The sequence below is a fragment of the Equus caballus genome, chromosome 1 (assembly GCF_041296265.1).
Source record: "Equus caballus isolate H_3958 breed thoroughbred chromosome 1, TB-T2T, whole genome shotgun sequence".
In the NCBI taxonomy this organism is placed as follows: domain Eukaryota; kingdom Metazoa; phylum Chordata; class Mammalia; order Perissodactyla; family Equidae; genus Equus; species Equus caballus.
Genome location: NC_091684.1, coordinates 90,659,747 through 90,678,801, shown reverse-complemented (window position 1 = coordinate 90,678,801; position 19,055 = coordinate 90,659,747). Strand labels below are relative to the sequence as shown.

Below are 19,055 nucleotides of genomic sequence, written 5' to 3'. Positions count from 1 at the left end.
GTTCTGAGCTCTCCGCCTTTGGGCAAGATGTCGGCACCCAGTGCGCTCTGCAGGGGCGGGGGCGGTTTCTCTCGCGCACCGATCTGGATTAGATCAGTTCTGTTCTCTGGTCTCCCGCCCTGTGTTTATGGGGTCCCCCAGCAGGGAAGCTTTCCCCCGTCAGCGGGTTTCCACTGTACTAGCGGCGGGAGTCCTAGACGATCTCCTGGTCGCGGGGCCCCTCCCCCGCTCCTTCCTGGACCCGCATGGCGATCCCGGTTTCTAGGGGATGGAGCGATGTTCCCTCTTACCCCGTTCCAGCTCCTCCGAGGCGGGCAGTAGGGGCTCTGTCTTCTGTCTTTTGATACTGTAGGTCTCTGAGTCCTGGCATTAGGTTCATTAGCTGAAATTCAGGGCTTCTTTTTTTTTTTTTCAGTCCTTTGTTGTACTTTGGAGGGGAGAGAGTCCCGGGTCAGCTCACCCCGCCCTTTTGCTCCGCCTAGCGTTCAATTTCTTAACAAAATCATTAATGTGGTATACACCTGAATTATTTTTAAACATAAGAATATGGCTTTGTTTTCCTCAGGGTAGGAGGTGCTATACATTTTTATCCTTTGGATGAATGGGGCTCTCACAACATAATCATATGATCGCAAAGGACTTAGTTACTCTCACTCCCTTAGTGATACCATCTAGTCTCATTGCTTCAATGCCAGTGTCCTCCAAATGTCCCTCTGCACTTCAGACCTTTTTTAGAGTCAGATATCCAACTTCACACTTGACATCCCCACTGGAGGTCTAAAGAACTCAAATTTGTCATATCCAAAATTGGACTCTTTTTTTAAGCTTCTCAATTGCCTTTATTTTTTCCAGCTTTATTGAGGTATAATTGACAAAATAATTATAAGAATTTAGAGAGTACAATGTGATGATTTGATATATGCATACATTGTGAAAGAATTTCCCCTCACTGGGTTAATTCACACATCTATCGCCTCATATATTTACCATTTTTTTTGGTGAGGACATTTAAGGTCTACTCTCTTAGTAAATTTCCATCCAAAATGGAACTCTTGCTTGTCTCCTCAGACTGGTTCCACCTACATTCTTCCCATCTCTGTTGATGGTAACTCTATTTTGTCCAGTGGCTTGGGGCCACTGTAGTCATTCTTGACTTGTCTCTTTTCACACACCTGAATTCAGTCCAGCAGGCACTCCTGTTGTCTGTATTTTCAAAATGTATCTAAAATCTGCGTCTTAGCACCAACTCCTGCTGACACCCTGGTCTAAGTCCCATTACCTTGTCCTGGGTGATCTCTCTAACCTCTCTGTCTCTGCTTCCCTCATGTCCTCCTACAGTCTATTCTCAACACAGCAGCCACAAGCCAATTTGCAGCCATCCTTCTGCAGTGTTTTCCTATTTCACTCAGAACACTCAAAATCCTGATATGGCTTTCCAGTTACTACAGCTGTCTAACAAATCATCCCCGAACTTAATGACTTACCACCATTTATTATGTGCAAAAATTCTGTGGGCCAGGAGTTGAGACAGGGAGCAGTGGGGATAGCTTGTCTCTGTTCCATGCTGTCTGGGATACTCAGATTGCAAGGCCCAAATCATCAGAAAGCTCACTCACTCACATATCTGATGGTTGAGGTGGGCTGTAGGCTGAGACCTTTGCCCAGGCCATCATCCAGAACACCTACAGACAGTCCCTCCATGTGGCTTGGGTTTCCTCACAACATGGTGGCTGGATTCCCAGGAGAAAGAGCCAGGCAGAACTGGACGCTAGCCTCACAAGTTATATAGTATCCCTCCTGTCATACTCAGTTGGTTGAAACAGTCATAGCTTGTGCAGATTCAAGGGGAGGGAAATAGATTTCACCACTTGATGGAGAGTGGCCAAGTTCTGGAAGAGTGTGTGGGACCAGAGATATCAGCATGGCACGTTTTGGGAATATAATCTGCCACAGTGGCGTACATGATTGGACCTGTGCTATTTCTCTGCCTTCATCTCTTCTCCCCAGAGAACGTTCTTCAGCCACATGTTGCTGGAGCACTCAGGCATGCTCCTGCCCTAGGGCCTTTAGACTGGTTGGTCCATCTGCCTGCTCTGCTCTTCCCAGCGTGCCTGCTCACCCTCCCCCTAACCTCTCCATGCTTTTACTTAGATGTCACTTCTCCATGATGCCTACAGTGACCACTCTGCAGCCCCATCCTGATCTCCTTCTCTTGTTTTATAGTACTTTCCAGTTTCTAGTAGTCTATGGAACTTTTAGGTTTATTATTTATTATCTGCCCCTACCAGAATTAAGCACTACATATGCAGGAATCTTTATCTCTTCTGTTCACTGATTTATCTCAAGGGCTAAGAACAGTGTGTGGCACATAAATATGTATAAGATGGGAAACAGAGCATTTCTGGGTGGGACATTCTGAATTTGCAGTACTTGCTCCAGATAAACCAGTGAGCAGATCTCTGCTTTATGGAACCATATCACCATGACTAAGTCCCCATGCCAGCACAGTACCTGCCACATAGTAGATGCTGAAAAATAAATATTTAACTAGTTTATTTGGAGAAAAAAACTTAGCACCACTTCATTTGTAGGTTAGGCCAGAATGAGTCAACAAAACAGACAAACTTAAACAGTTCCTTTCATTGTGTAAATTTCTTTTTTTATCTGTTATAAATTAATGAACCAGAACTTTTGTTTGAATTTCTGTCTCAATATTTGGTTTCTTTATGAGGAATTTCAAGGTACTTTTTCCGGTTCCAAATACTGCCCCTTCTCCCTCACCCCAACACACATGTGTTGACAAATGTAGGGTCCTAAGAGTCTCTGGGGCAGAGAGTCAGGCAGCATGGCTTCTGTTTTCCAGGTATGCCAACTTGAGAGTGTTAATGTGTCCTTCGGCATAAATTACCTTTGAGAACAAGGGTTGGAATAAAAATAATGATAAATGCAACAATAACATTAATAATAGTGATGATAGAAATGGCAACGACATCGATCACTACAACTGCCATTGGATGGAAACTTCTCTGCTGCTGTCTGCTCTTCTGGGCACTTCCTGTTCACATCTCCATCATTGATGACCTTGAGAGGAAGGCACTTTCATTCCTCAGAGGAGGAAGCAGAGGGTATCAGAGCTTGCCCCAAATGCACCAAATCTTTTTTTTGTTAGTAAAGTACCTCTTTGATCCATTGAACCATAAAATCATCTACAGTCATGTGCTGCGTAATGATGTTGCGGTTAACAATGGAATACATCTATGACAGCGGAACCATGAGATTAGTACCATAGAGCCTAAGTGTGTAGTAGGCTATACCATGTAGGTTTGTGTAAGTACACTCCATGATGTTCACACAATGACAAAATTGCCTAACCACACCTTTCTCAGAGTGTATCCTCGTTGTTAAGTGATGCGTGACTGTGCCATACCCCTTCACCATTTGGTGATTATGAAGCACTGAGTTTATCTCTACTGAGTAGCTGATGTCACAGCTTTGGAAGCTGAGCAATTGATTTCCACTTACTGGCAGGATCATGTTTCCATTTATTTTTCAATTAAAGGGTGTGCAATCCCGTACTACCACTGGTGAGGTTCCTCTGGTTCATCCATAGGCCAGGAGTTGTTCCTGTCTCTGGTTCTCTTTCCCATACTCTACAGCCAAGCTCTTGGCTACCAGGGGGAAAAGGCGAGAGGCACAGAGCACAACAGGGCCCATGCTGGACACCAAATGAGCTGCCTTTGAGAGCTCAGCACAGGGGTAGCATAGTGCCCTGTTCCTGGGCTCTGACCCCTGCAGAGACACTGGAGGCCTCAGACCCTTCCAAAGCATCGTTCCAGGCAGCCGCTCTAAATGCATTCAAGTGTTTTCCAAACACACGATGTTATCATTATTAGTGGCTTGACCGCAATTCTTTGATTGTTGGCTTCTAGTTGAGCAGTTCTGGGTTTTGTTCATTCTTTGGCTACGATTGCATCAACTTGGGTTTTTGCTTTGCAGAAACAAGTGTGAAGGAGAATACTGTGAAGTACATGGAAGTGCTTGAAAATAAACTGCGCAGGTAAGGATGACAGTTTTTCCTTACAGACACCATGTCGCATTGGGATTTTTATTATAACAGGATTTAGCAAAAGGAAAAAAAAGGCTAGTTAATTTCTGTAATAAATTAACAAAGAAAAACACAAAAAGAAGTCCTTTGAATCCTGTAACAAAAGAAGCAGGTGCCGTACAAGCATCTCCTAACCCTTTTCTCCTGTTATAAAAGGTAAATAGATTAGGACGTTTAAAAGTGTCTGGGGAAGATTACAGGATAGTTTTTATTTTCCAGAAGAAGAAGAATCTTTGGTATGTTAAATTCAGAATTCATGCCTTGGTCCATTTTTCTTTTCTTTATAATGTCTGAAAGGGCCCTTATGGATTTTGACCAAGCTCATATATGTTTTAGAACAATATAAAAATGTACATCTTAGGTTCTGTTTTGAATCCCGAATCAAAACCAGCGTGAAAATTCCTGGTTATCTTTTCTTTGGTTTTTTTAACCCAATTAGGAATTCAGATTTGAAAACCATTTGGGATGCTGCAGTCAAGATATTTCTGGGTTTTGTGGATGTGTACTCATGAAAATAAACCCCAGCCACCAGGATCTGTTCCTAATTAAGGAAACAAGTACGAGAATGTAATATGTGCCTTCTTCCCTGGGAATCATTTAGCTTTATGAAGAAGTTTTGCTACTATTTTGGAAATTGTTAAATAGCTTTAAATAAGCTATGCCTTAAACCTTTGTCTGCTAAGATAATGCCATCGGCTAAAATACTGCTTTTTCCCTTAAGAGATCTTAAGAGAGGCTGCCTTGCTGAATTCTACTCTGCAGAGCAAGCAAGGTACTGCAGGATTTATTCTAGTGCTTGGAAAGTAAGTTCTTCCAACCACTGACTGATATTTCCCTGCTTCCCCGTGCCCCTGACTTGGGGAGGAACTATGACGAAGGTGGTCAGTGGAGAGTGTGGGGTAAGGAGCACATGCAGGTTAGAGGCATCCTCTAAGGAAATGCCTCTCCTTCTTAGAAAGGAGGATGCTTGTCTGGGTCAGGTGTGCTGCTCTGAGTCGGGCCTCCTCCTCTCCCATGTGATCTGAGGCAGGTTTTAGCATATCCCTCTTGATCTTAACTCTGGCAACCATTTTTTAGCCATAAGCGCCACGCACATCATACGTTCCTATAGGGTATTAGACAGCAAGTTGGAGTTGCAAGAGCACGGGTATTGATAGACAGATGCCCACGTGAATTGCAGCTCTACCTCTTATCAACTACCTAACATCAGGTAAATGTTCACCTTTAGTTTCTTTAGTTATAAAATGGAAAGGAGGGTACCTCCCTTCCGGGGTCACTGTGTGGATTTTATTAAACACTGTACGTAAAACACTCACATCGTTGGCAGTCAGCAAATGTTAGTTACTTTCATCCTGCTTCTGATCTTCACTCTCCTTATCATCAGACTGATGGAACAGTCATGCCCAGGACTCATCCTTTTCCCTCCAAGCCAGCTCTTCCTGCTGTGTATCCAGCCCAATGAATTGCCCATCACCCACCTGGTCAGGCTCTCCCGCTGGCTGCATGTGTGGAACCACGGACTCATGCTCCCTCCCCTTTCCCTCATCTCCCACTTAGATTCAGTGACTGAGTCCTGCCAATTCTGTGTCTTTACTATCCTCCAGCCTGCCTCCTTTCACCATGCTAGTGTGGGTCTGTCTTCTCTCACTGAATGACTATAATAGCTGCTTTTTGTGTTTTCCTGTCTCCAGTTTTGCCCTTCACTCCATTCTCCAGGTGGTCTTAATGAGCAACTTCCAATAAAATCTGGTCATTGCATGTCCCCATCAGTCTAAAGATAAAGCCTTAAGATCTTACCATGGCTCTTGGCCTTCTTCCATGTGGCCTCTGTGTATACTTGAGCATCATCCATCACCACATTGTCGCCACCCTTCTCCAGTCTTACTGATTCTCTTATTTTTCCTAATGCTACTGTGTCTTGTTCTGGAGAGAAACTAATTTAGGAGGGGAAATGGTCAAGGGATATTATTCAGGAAAGAATTAGGTTGAACCATGTGAAAATACTGATGTTAGACCATTTTTGATGAAGGAAAATGGCACTTTCACATGGTTCAACCCAATACTTAGAGATTGGAAGTAATCTTCAGGAGGGGCAGATGGTGTGGCCTGAGACTGGCCAGTCTCCTTCCTTGTGCACACTGGGTTATGCCTGGGCTGCCCGCTCTCACCTCTCCCTTTGCATGTGCTCCAATGGGCCCTCCCAGCGCCCACCAGCCCTTCATTTGTCTAAGCCTTTTTCATCCTTCAAGTTTTAGGTGTCTCCTCTTTAAAGCCTTCCATGAGTCCCCAAGACTGAGTAATGTGCTCGCACTGAATTATTCTTCTCACTTTCAAAGTGCTTAATATCAGGTATTGAAGGTTATGTCTGTCTTGTTCAGAATGTATCCTCAGTGATTTGACAGTGCTGAGCAGCATAGGGGTGCCCCAAAAATATTTGTTGAATGAATGATTGAATAAATGAATGAATGAATGCAACTAATTTATAGACACCGCCGTCTCATCTTGCATCACCTTCTGTCTCTCTTCCTCCTTTCCAGCTATGCAGATACATGACCCACACATATTCCTTCCTTAAGATCCTTCAACAGTCTCAGATGACCAGAATGGTAGGTGGCCCATCCTACAGCCTACTTCCTGAAGGCTCTTTCCATTGCTGTTTCAAGCTGCTAAGGGGCCTGGCTCAGATTTGTTTGAACTGGTAGAGTAGAAACAATGGAATGGAGAGGAGAAAAAGCAGCTGGGGGTCTGTAGCCCCGCTGGCAGTAGGGAGAGTAGCAGACAGGCCGAGAACTGGTACACTTGAGGGGCACACAGGTAGTTTTATTGCTGCCTCAGAGCAGGGGGCCAGACTGGATGCCGGTGGAAATTGTGGTAAAGGTCAGGCTCTCCCTCCTGCGACAGGATTCCTCCTCCCCGCCAGGCCTGAGGAGTGATGGTTGGATTATCCCATTATAGTCACGGTTCTTTCCAAGAGAATCAACATCTTAAAACAAAAACATAATTTTTAGCACCTGGTATGATTTGCATCTTAGTGGCCGCCCAATTAATATTGCAAGATATTGACTAAAGCTAGGGGATAGATGCAAATGAAATCTTTGTTATTTATTCTGATTGTCTGTAGCATCTCTTGGTCTTACAGGGGTTTAGAAAGAAAATAGCTGAGAATTGAATAGATTGCCCATTGCCCATTAGAATGTTGTAGAGGACACACGTTGTAATTCAAGAAACAACAACATTTGGACGTAGCCAGTTGTGATTTTGGAGACAAATGTAAATGGCAACAATATCTGTGTTACTATCTCAATGTACACTGAAACCTGGAGACCCAAATACTGAGACACACTGGGGTAGGCTCAACGTCCCACTCTCTATCAAGAAAGTCAAAAGAATTGGAAAGTTAGGAAATATCTGATGCTGTCAGCAGTTCAAAGGGATATACTGCATTGGACAAAATAAAAAGTGGTCAGATATCAAATGGAGGCTTTTAGTATATATTTAAACTCTGTTCCCACTGCTACTACCTTTGACTTGGCTCGTTAAATAATCTAACAGCCTCGCTCCCTCTGGCTTCACACCACTTCAGTCTATTCTCCCACAGCCAGAGCGACTTTATTACTGTCATTTTTATAATCCTTTTAGGCTTCCTTTGCATCCAGCATAACATCCACAGTCCTTATCATCCCCCAGGGGCTCTCCACGAGGTGTCTCCAGCCTACTGCTCCAACCTCATTGCTGTAATCTCACCTGCAGCCAGTGCCCAATGCTCCAAACTGGCTGGATGCTTTCGGTTCCCCCAGTTCACCTCCTGCACAGCCGAGTAGCACCTTTGAGGAGCCCTGTCCCCAGCCAGCCCCTGAGGGTGGGTGAGTGCACACTCACCCTCACCACTCAGCACTATATTCCTTCTCTGTAGAGCCTTTCCGGCTTCCTCCTGCTTCCTTCTTGGTACCACGGTGGGAGCCACTTACAACCATTTGTTGCAATGACTTCAGTCTGATTCTATTAGACTGTGAGCTCCTTGAGCAGAGGTTCCAGACCTTACTTGCTTTGTATTCCAAGGGGCTTCACGCTGTTTGGCATGTGGTAAACATTCAATAAAATGGTATTGAATGCAAGAATGCTGGATAAGTAGCAATTGCATCTTGAAATTTCATCCTTAGCTATTAGATTCAAAAAGTCAAGACAGCCTAAGAAGATGTAACGCACCGGAACTCCATTTGTCTTGCCATCAAATCTTAGTGGTACATAAAAGAATAGAAAAAAATCTGCTCTAAAAAGCTTTTCACACTTATTCTTACTCCTTCAGGTTTATTGCATGATATTTTGGCCTAGCTCATTTTTTTCTTACGGCCGAAACTTGCTTTCATTTCCATTTTCTCCCCGTTATTATTCTCTGTTAGCTATCTTTCTCAAAGAGTCTAAAGAAGTATTCGAAATCTTGATGGCTTTTAGTATTTGACTACATTTGTTATTGATCACGTTCTGTCTTCTATCTCTAACCATTGTACAGGGGAAATTCGTTATTGTCCAACGGCAAACTCATGTCTCTGGCTCGTGTGCACCAAGCCGTTCACCCTAAGGCTATGAGTAGTGGCTCCACTTAAACTCGTGGAATGTCTTGTATGCATGGCTAATAGGAAAATTTCTCTTCTTTCTAGCATCTCTCAGTCTATCTCTACTTTTTTTTTTCCTGAAGTTGAATGTAAAACTTTTCTGCAAACTATAGGTGCAGTTGAATGGATTATAGGTTGTTTTTGTTTCCTTGTGCTCTTCTCAAGTGTTTTTTTTATTTTTGAGTGGGCATCATACTTTTATAATCAGAAAAGAAAACAGAAAAATCATTAAAATCTGTTTTGAATATGGAAAGTAGTTAGATAACTTCTTAGAGGCCCTGCTCAGCTTTAGACGGAACTATCAAGAACTCATTGGTTTTATCTGAAAATTACTTTAAAGTTTAGAGACTATGTTTTTCTAAAGGTGACTTGGTTTTGTTAGAAAAAAACCCTAATATTTAGTTTCTAATTACCTTGGAATTTCAACATGGACAGCCTGATGCGAAATGGTAGCTAGGAGAACTCACTCTGCTCATGCACATCCAGAAGTGGCCAGCTGGAGTGAGCAGGGAGAGGAAAGTCATGGTGGCTTCTGCCTGGGTCCCCTACCACCTTCTCAGCTTGTCTTTCTGGATAGCTCTGCCTTCACTCCAGAAGTTGGCAAAATCTGAGTTAGACAGCTTACCCGAGTACTCATTCGGCGAAATTGTATCGACCTTCTATCTAAGCCAGCACCCTTGTAGATGTGAAGGACATAAGAAGACCAAGGCAATGTCCCTGTGCTCAAAGGGCATGCCGTATAGTGGGGAAGCAGCATCGCACCCAGAACTGTGCCAGGTGAAGGGGTGCTCCCAGGCGCCTTTGAGACCAAGGTCTGTCCCTCAGCCGAGGCTCCCAGAGCCTGTCGGTCATGGCCAAAAGCAAGTGTTGATGACCAGCTGCCCACAATCTAATGAAGATGGGAATTAGGGCTGGAGATGGGGTCTCCAGGGCACTTGTTTCCGAAGCAGCTGCGCACAGGGCGGCCCACTGAGGTGTGGGAAGACCATGTTAGAATTTCTATTTACTTTTGCATTTCGCTCATTTAAAGTTTGTCTTTGAAAATGTTTTATATATATATAGATAGATAGATAGTACTACAATTTATGAAACAAATGTTAGAGGCATGTTCATAATTTTCTTCCTGATGAGTGTATGCATCATAAAAAATATCAGAGACAGTGCTGGAGATAATATTCATTTACTTGCTTTCTAATATGGAATCAGATATCACATTCAGCTTATGACCACCCCATCCAGCAGCCGTCTTTGTCTTCACATCCACAAAGAAAGAAAAGAGTTAATTCTTTCAGACCACACAAAGGAGATATTAGAGGACAGAAATGTGAAGACTGAAAGGGCAGAATCACAAGAGGCAGAGGAGAGGGAATTTAAAAATGCGGGACTGTCGGTGTGGCCCTTGACAACATAATAGCTGCCAGCCTGAGAGTCTGCTTATCCTAGAAGTACTTTCCAAACCTGACCGAGCGATGCTAGCTTTCATGGCGGGCATAGAGGCTGCTCCCTTACTTCCTAACCGGAGTTCAACAATGAATGGAATTCTCTGAGACTCCACATATAATGCTCTTTATTCTAAATTATGCAAGGTAATTTTGAAGCTCCCGTGGACCCGGAACAATCCATTTTCAACCCACATTGAATTTATTTCAAAAGCTGTTGAGGGAAATGAATATAAGAAATGGCAGACAGTAAATAAGCAACTGGCTGCCATGGGAACCCTCTTCCCCCTTGGTACAAAGAAGAGGAAAGCAGATGCACGTGGACATATCCATTTATTTTTCGTACTTTTATTTTATTGTTTTGTCACCGACGTATGCCTTCCTCCTCTCCCTCTTGACAGGCACAAGTCAGACATGTCACTGCTCTCCCCAGACCTCGCTTCTTCACGGAGAGCTCAGTGCCTTTCTCCTGTTTCTTCATGACCTTGACCCCTTCTTGTTTTTCTTCTGCAGTCTCAGAAAGACGGGGGTGCTCAGCTTCTTTCTTTCCCCTCCTTGATTTGGCGTGACCTTCGCGCATCCACCTCCATTCCCAGCTTGGGGGGATTTGTAACAGCTCCGGCTCTCTCATTAGCAGGAGACGGGTCGGGATGCAGACACTGGGAAGTGCATTGTTCCTTTTCATCCCTGCCTGATACATGGTCTCTCTCCTGAGTTGAAGCCTGTCTATCCTTTCAGATGCTGTTTCAGTAGATGTGGCCCACAGTGATTTCTCCCTCTTCCAGCTCCTCCCCTGCCTCCTGTCTCTCACACAGCCTTGGGACATGACTTTTCCTTTGATCTGTCCATGTTCTGCCTTCTCACCTCAACTGCACCCTCAGGGCTCAGTCCTCACACGTAGGAAATACTTGTGACTTCATCCATTGGTTGATAGAGACCTTTGTCGCAAGGCCACATTTCCCCTCTAAAACCAGATAAATTGATCCTACACATCATTTACATGACAGCCTTCATGAAAATATTCATGGTTAGATATGTCCACTTTTGAATAGTGAAGCAATTTGGTTATATTGTCTAATTCTCCAGGAGAAACAATGATCTAAAATACCTTATTATTTTGAAATTGAAATTGAGAAGAAAATGTAAAGCACTTAGTTCCATAAAATTCTACCTAATCATTAATTTAATATGTAATCATTGATTGTTCATACTGAATTTTTAAACTTATTTCATCTCATACCAGGAAAACTTTAAGTATACTTAAAATAATAATGCTTAAGTACATAAAGACACATTCATACAGAAAAAATAATACATAAAATATAACAAAATGGCACGAATTAAAAAAGAGTAGGCAAAAAAGAAGGAAAAACAAGGGTAGGGGAAATACTGGTAACATTTTATGGGAATTAGAGGCACCGCCATAGTAGTTTACTATGCTAGACTCTGAATTAAGGATGACTGACATGTATAAAACTAAGTAACACTTTAAAATGTATATGTAGGGGCCAGTCCGGTGATGTAGCAGTTAAGTTTGCATGTTCCGCTTTGGCGGCCCGGGCTTCGCTGGTTCAGATCCCGGGTGAAGACGTGGTACCGCTTGGCAAGCCATGCTATGGTAGGTGTCCCACATGTAAAGTAGAGGAAGATGGGCATGGATGTTAGCTCAGGGCTAATCTTCCTCAGCAAAAAGAGGAGGATTGGTAGCAGATGTTAGCTCAGGGCTAATCTTCCTCAAAAAAAAAAAAAGTGAAAATAAAAAGTATATGTAAATGGCGTAATTTATAAGAAACTTTGTATGTCTGCATTTGCCTTGCAATTCACTACAATACTTTCCATTCTCTGAGAACTCTAGTAGTGAATTTTTACTCAGAAAGAACTTTTCCCCCTGAAATGCTCAGTTATGATGACTTGAGTTTCCAGAGCTCTCAGCTCAGTTACAAAAGGCCTCCATGCGGTTCTTCAGAAAGAGAAAGCAGAGCTCTTTCCTCTAGAACCCCACCCAACACCCCCAATTAGGCAGATCTTTCCTTCAGGGCAGGAAAAGTAGCCGCCACCCCCTGAATCCTATCTGTGTCTACACCTGGGCCACAAAGGGCACGGAGTCCAGTCTTCCCTTCTAGCTATGCGGAGCAGCAGCGCCCAGACACGGGAACTAATATGAAGGGTCTCTCTCTCATCAAAGTATTACTGTTTAAAAAAAACCAAACCCTCAAACAAATAGTCTCTCTCCTGGCAATCGCGGAGAACCTGAGACCTTTAGATAAAGTGCAGGCTCTGGAATCAGATGGTCTGGATTCATGTGCGGCCACTTCTGAGCCGTGGGCCATCGCTAGGTTAATAAAGCTCTTCAAGACTCAATTTTCCATCGTTAAAATGGGCCAATAATCGAGTAAGGTAAAGAACATTTCTTGTATACAAAGAGGGCTTAGTAAATGCTAGCTGTTATGACCTTAGCAGCAGCTATGACACCATGAAAATTGTGAAACCGAAACATCTACATTAAAAAAAAAAAACCCTTAGTTTATAAAACCAGAAGAGAAGACCTTATCTTCCTGGTGAAATGATGGGGAGAGAAGACATGTTGGCTTATAATCAGTAGGCTCCATTAAGGGTCTGCCAAATCTTGTTGATTCTCGAAACTCTGAGCTTTTTCTGCTGCCTGCCTTTTGGCCAGCTGTTAGCACCCCCTGCAGAGGGTGGAAAGAGGGAGAAATGAGGTAATTGAGTTCTTGTTAATGGCTGTGACGAGGTTTAGAACTTCCCATGGTTTCTATGACCAAATGGCTAGGATCCTAGAGCCAACTGCTGCCTTTAGAACCAATCTGGCTGGTTTTGGAGTGTTCGAGATTGAGAAAGACCCGAGTTCCCCGGCTGCAGAGCTGAGGCACTGGGAAGAATCCATCATCTCTTCTGTGATTCACGGGGCTCCAAGGCCCCTCACGTTGCCCCTCTGTGGAGCTCCGCAAAAAATCACCTCAACCTCAGAGAGAGCGTTTTCAGGGGGACGGTAACTCCAATATACTTGCTTCTCTCCCTCTGATGTCTTCCTTTGAGAAAGCAAAAATGTTGCCCTAGAGAAGAGGGTGGCAGAAGGACAGGAGAGGAAGGATTGATGGAAGCCCCCTGCACTTGTCTGGTGAGGAGCTTCAAGGAGGAGGGAGTTCTTCCCAGGATGAAGCACAGTGGGAGGAGTCTGGGTAGCATAAGGGTTGTGGTACAAGAAGGCACAGTCTTGATTACTGTGACAGGACTAAAAGGTTGGAATACATTTGGGGACGAGGTCTGTCTCCCCTGTCATCATTTTCCTTGTCGTCGCTACTTCAGCACTTACTTGGATGTGGTGCTGTTTGTAAAAGACAGCCTGACAAAGAAAAAAGATAACTGCGATTTTGGCGAATAGGATAGAAAATAGGCAGGAGGTTGATTACAATTTAAGACAGAAGGCTCTGGTAGCCGACTCTGCTGTAGTTTGTGCAGTTCAAGCCGAAGTTTCTCCGCTTTAAAGCAGTGATATGATCATTCTGCCCACTGAGATCAATTAAGAAATCAGCCAATATTTAAGGAGGCCCGAGGCTTGGCAAGAAGCCCAGTGGCTCCTCCTTCTTGATTCTGTTTCGTGTAGGTGGGAGAAAGACATTCTGCAGTGATTGCTGCGTTAGACTGGACTAAGGCAGGCAGCCCAGCGGAGGCTATGTCCACCGTGCTCCAGGAGCCTGTGTGCCCATTGTCCCTCCAGATGTGCCAGTGTGCTGCAGAGCGTGCACATTTCAAGGTGCCTGTCACATTTTTAAAAAGGCAATTATAACTAACCAATAGGGAATGTCCGAACTAAGGTGATTTTTACAAACTGAAGAGAAGCCATTACAGCTTGCGTGTGTTTGATGCATTTTGGCAGGGAGATGAGATATCTTAAAGAAAAATTAATTGCTGTATCAATGGAAACCTCCGTAGGTAGATATCCAATTTGTCATTAATTACAACGAGAAGACGTTTAACGATTCAAGGAAGCGTTGTCAAGATTGTATGATAGTTTAATTTGCTAACATGCTACGAACCTGTTGGCTTCAGATGCATGATTAATACAAGCATAACTCCTTCTGGAATTTCTCAGATGCTCACTTCTAGTGTGCAGTCATTTTTAAGACTCTGCTCAGTGCCCTTATCGCATGTAAAGTGAGACAACAGCTCCACAGTAGTCTTGGCAAATGTAGATTAGACAAAATATTACGCACAACATGTTCTCTGACTCATTTGCTCCTTTTTCCTCCCTACGCTGCCGCCCCCCCAGCCACCTGCGTCATACAACAGCTGTGTGAACATTGGCTACAAAGCAGTGAGCTGTAGACACTTTCTGTGCTGGGCTGCATTCCTTTATATCCGTAGCTCACACCACGATGGGTTCTAAATCCCTTATCACAACCGCCTCAGGTGGAAAACAGTTTTTTTTCCTTCTGTGGCTGCTGATGTAAAGATGACATTTCTCGAGCTGGGAGAATTTTATGGGATTGTATGGTATGCTAAGCTTCAACAGATAATTCTGTAGCTCCCATTCATCACAAAACTGAGACTTTTAGCTTTGCTTCTTAAAAAAAAGTCCCAAAAGAAATCATAAAATTCTTTAGTGGACTAAAGAAGAGAAGAGAATCACCAAGATGACAACTTGCGACAATTACACAAAGCAATTGGACTGAGTTATTTCCTCTATTATTCTTTAAATGGGAAAATAGGCAAATGCCCTGGTTAGAAGCTATGGTTTTGCATGAGATGGGTTCCACTGGCAGAGACTGGCCTGTCTCACTTTGCGAATGACCTCAAGCCTGTCTCTTTTAATTGACGCCCTGTCTCTAGAATTTTCTTGATTTATTGCTTTTTAGTGGAACTTATTTTGGTTTTGTTGACGGCATTTGTCAACTCTTGTAGTTACAGAATGGAAATTGTTCTGGAGTGGTGCTTTGGTGCCAGTGTGCTCATTTGTGGGGCTTATTGGAGCGTGAAGGGAAGACGTGTTTCTGTAAGTTGTCTTGCCCTCCTGCCTGCCAGTGGGGCAGGGTCTCACCTGGAGTGTGTTTCATCTGATTCTGTGCATCTGTAAGCGACTATGAATCCTTTCACTAGAAGGGTTTCGCCAAGTGTAACTGTACAACTTTAGAATGAATTTGGTCCCATCTTTGTTTTCTGGGTTGTCAGCATTTAGACCCATATGTAGCAGCTGAGACAATGGGCGGTGGGCTTCCCGTCTCAAGCTTCTTAGTCTAAGAGGAAAGATTCTTCTCTAAGATTCAGTGGGATAATATCCAGAGATTCAAATCCTGAGAGATGGACTCGTAAAAGCAAATGGACTAGTCACTTGGCTCCAAGTTTGACTCTTAATAACAGCCACCATACCTTGTGACATGAGGATTTTGGAGGCAGATAAAAAAATGGCCAGTGATGTATCAGCCTGTTACTACCATAATCTATGCTAGGTGTCAGCACTGCCTGAACCCAGGAAGTAAGAAAGGAATGAAACCGGCTCTCAGGTTTAGGGAAAAATTAACAAACTGCTCCAGAGAGCAGTGACCTATGTTGCTTATGGGGCACATGGGCCCTAATTCCAGTGTGAGGCCCATGATATTGGGCTCTGTCTCCTCCTCTCGTGCCTTTATGGTACCCTCAGCAGCCTGCCCCCACTCGCCTCATTTGATGGATCCTGGTCTATCGTAACTTTGGAGGTTGTGATGCTAACTAGGTCAATGTCTTGCTCTTTCAGGGAAGGATAAAGAAACATTTGGGTGGTGTAGCTCTTAAGTGCACGTGTTCTGCTTCGGTTGCCTCGGGTTCGCCAGTTCAGATCCCGGGTGCAGACATGGCACCACTTGGCAACCCATGCTGTGGCAGGCGTCCCACATATAAAGCAGAGGAAGATGGGCACGGATGTTAGCTCAGGGCCAGCCTTCCTCAGCAAAAAGAGGACTGGCAGCAGATGTTAGCTCAGGGCTAATCTTCCTCAAAAAAAAAAAAAACAGAAAAGAAACATTTGGGAGATGGGTGCAACTTTGTTTCAAGATCTAGAAGCAGGAATTCCTGGGTTGGGGATTGCTCCCCCCGGGGGGGGGTAGGCTTCTCCACGTCCTTCAAATGCACCACATCACGTGGGTCATGGACACTGCAGACCTAGTTTCCACACATGGGAACAGGCATCTCTGAGGACATGATTACATCATCAACAACCGCTCAAGGCCTTAGCCGATTCCTCTCGCCTCCTGACGTCCTGAGTTCAGGTCTGTATTGATGGTGTCCGTATCTTTCCCAGCCCCACAGCTGCCCTCCCCCACTCCCCAAACAGTGGAGTTAGCATTTCCTTACCAATGGAGACTGTCCAATTCAGGGTGGAAGCCAGGCTTCCGTTTTAAAAAAACAGTTGTATTACTAACAATAAGAATGAGACACTTTCAACAGTACTGTGTATTTTCAGGGGTCAAGAGGTCCAAAGCTAGAAAAGCCAGCTGTTACTCACTGGCAGGCAAGTTCTGACATGGAGGACCCCCTCCCCCCTCAGTCCCACTCCAAGCTAACATTATTTCTCTCTGAACCTATGGCTGTTTCTGTGGTTCTGAGTTAGTAGTGACTTTTTCTGGCAGGCATAGATGTTTATGTCTGCAGCCTGGTATTTCCTGCAGCTGTGCCCCGCAAGTTGTCATCTTCAGAGCTCATGAACCAGGCGGAGTGACGGCAGGAGAGAAACGTGACTCAGGGGTCAGTAGGGCAGGCTCAGGAGGTGGCCAGTTTGCGTGCCCTGGGCTGACCTCCCCGTGGTCTCAGACTGGCATGGGCAGCCTCTCTCTGCATGCTGAGCCTCTGCATCTCCTCAGAGTTTGATTAAACAACAGCAGAATAGACACAAACCGTGACAGCCGCCGAAAGTAAACTTAGCCACCTTTAAAATGATCCTATTGTTCATTTTTCTATTGGGCCGTTTTATTGGTCTTTTTTCTTAAGTCATGAGAATAAATACCATCCCTGTTGTTCAGGTCCTCAAAAATGTGAAAAACGAGTCTAATGAAAATCTGGTAACAGGCATTGCTTTACCAACCCCTTCACGTCCACCCAGATTTTTTTTTTTAAATGAGTGCTTTTATTCTTTTCTTTTCTTTTTTTTGGTGAGGAAGACTGGCCCTGAGCTAACATCTGTTGCCAATCTTCCTCTTTTTTTTTTCACCCCAAAGCTCCTGTACATGGTTGTATATTCTAGTTGTAGGTCCTTCTAGTTCTTCTTTGTGGGACACCACCTCAGCATGGCTTGATGAGCAGTGCTAGGTCCATGCCCAGGATCCAAACCTGCAAACCCTGGGCCACTGAAGCGGAGTCCACAAATCTAACTGCTCTGTCACAGGGCTAGCCCCCATGTGGATTTTAAGGGAGGAACTGGTATTTGCAGTTTGGTGGATGCTTCTGTCCTTGTAACTTCCACAATCAGAAGCCTGAGAAAGGCCTAGAGAGAATTAGAAGGGTGTCGGCGTTGATCTAAACTCTCATAGCCACACTTGATATTTCAGCCAGTGAGTTTCTGCCAGCTCTTGTAAGTCTGGTCTGGCATTATAATAAAATGAACCAATAATACCAATCCACATAGTAATTTTCTTTAGGAAATTCAAAAGCCTACAGAGTAATTTGAAAACTATTCTAGCCTTTGCTCATTAGTGTACTTGTTAAGTGTCTAAAGGACCCTCCTTGGCTGCCTGCACATCCCTCCTAGATTCTGTGGCTTCTGAAACAGGAGAGGGGCCCGGCTGCAGGGGACTCCGGCTGCCCCTCCTCCCCGACGTTTCTCAGGAGCAGAGCTTCTGTTTTGGTGCAAAGCGTTTAATGGGCCTACAGTCCCATCTCCGGCTCTTGTGACTCCGGGGCCCCAGGTGAACTTGAGACATCACGGTGCACAGGAAGAGGGGGTTTTTACAAATGCTGATTACTTCCTAGCCTCCGGGCGTCAGCCTCCACTCCAGCTGGAAGCCCCACGAGGAAGCCTGTGGTCACCAGTTAGCAGAACAGGGTCGTCTGCAAGGAGCCGGGCGCAGAACAGCTATGGCAAGTTTGTCCATGCCGCTGCTGGTCTGCCCTTTCCTGCAGCTGCTCCAGAGGAAAATGTAACTTTGGGACAGAACAAGGAAGGTCTCCCGTCAGTGTCCATAGAATAATGAGAGAGCTGATTCTTAGCTCCGTGTTGAGGAAGAAACCAGGAACGAAGACACTCACTGGGAGAAAGGACTGCCGGTTATTTAGAACCTGAGAGGCCAGCCGGTTGTTTTTTCAGGAGAGGGTTGTCTTTACAGCCTCCCTGTTCCGCCTCCCTCGTTCTCTTTGGTTCTGAGTTGCTCATTATCTCGGGAGACCATCAAAACAAAACAATCGAACAAAAACAAGAGCTTTTAAAAACAGAATATTGGTGACTTAAATAGACTCTAGATACTAGGTCACAAATACTTTTTAGAGGATTGCAATGATCATAATAGAGATTGATTTGAGATATTTTTCAAATGTTTGTTGGAAAGCTGGAAATGACATGCAATGATAATATCAATAGCTAACCTTTATTAAGAGATACTGTGTGTCAGATAATTCACTAAACGTTTTGAATGAATTATTTCACTTAAGCCTCCCAATAACCCACTAACATGCAAGCTCTGTTATTAACCCAGATATTTAAGGCAGCTGAGGCTCAGAGACAGCAAACCCCGTAGCCAAGGTCCCACAGGGATACTCTTTGGGTGTGGTAGTCTGTCTGGCCCAACCTCCCTTAGAGCATTCTGGAGTTGGGTATGGGACAGACATATGAAACTTGAAAATTATATCTTAAAAATGGGCTTTTTGATTTAAATTCCCTTAGTAAGACTTTTTTTTTAGAAAACCAATTACTAT

General features: G+C 44.2%; 1 protein-coding gene across 6 annotated transcripts in view; it reads left to right on the top strand.

The window, feature by feature from the left end:
- The window catches only part of DISC1 (DISC1 scaffold protein), a 339,947-nt gene that overhangs the window by 261,592 nt on the left and 59,300 nt on the right, over positions 1–19,055 (top strand). For 4 of the 6 annotated variants that reach the window (XR_011423792.1, XM_070229105.1, XM_070229094.1 and 1 more), the window contains exon 10: positions 3,997–4,057. The exons of the other annotated variants lie outside the window; for them this stretch is intronic. Coding sequence is in view for 3 of the 4 variants with exons in the window: in XM_070229105.1 (XP_070085206.1) it covers positions 3,997–4,057 (61 nt within the window). In the remaining variant the exon portion in view is untranslated. The remainder of the gene's footprint in view (positions 1–3,996; positions 4,058–19,055) is intronic. 6 annotated transcript variants of the gene reach the window in all.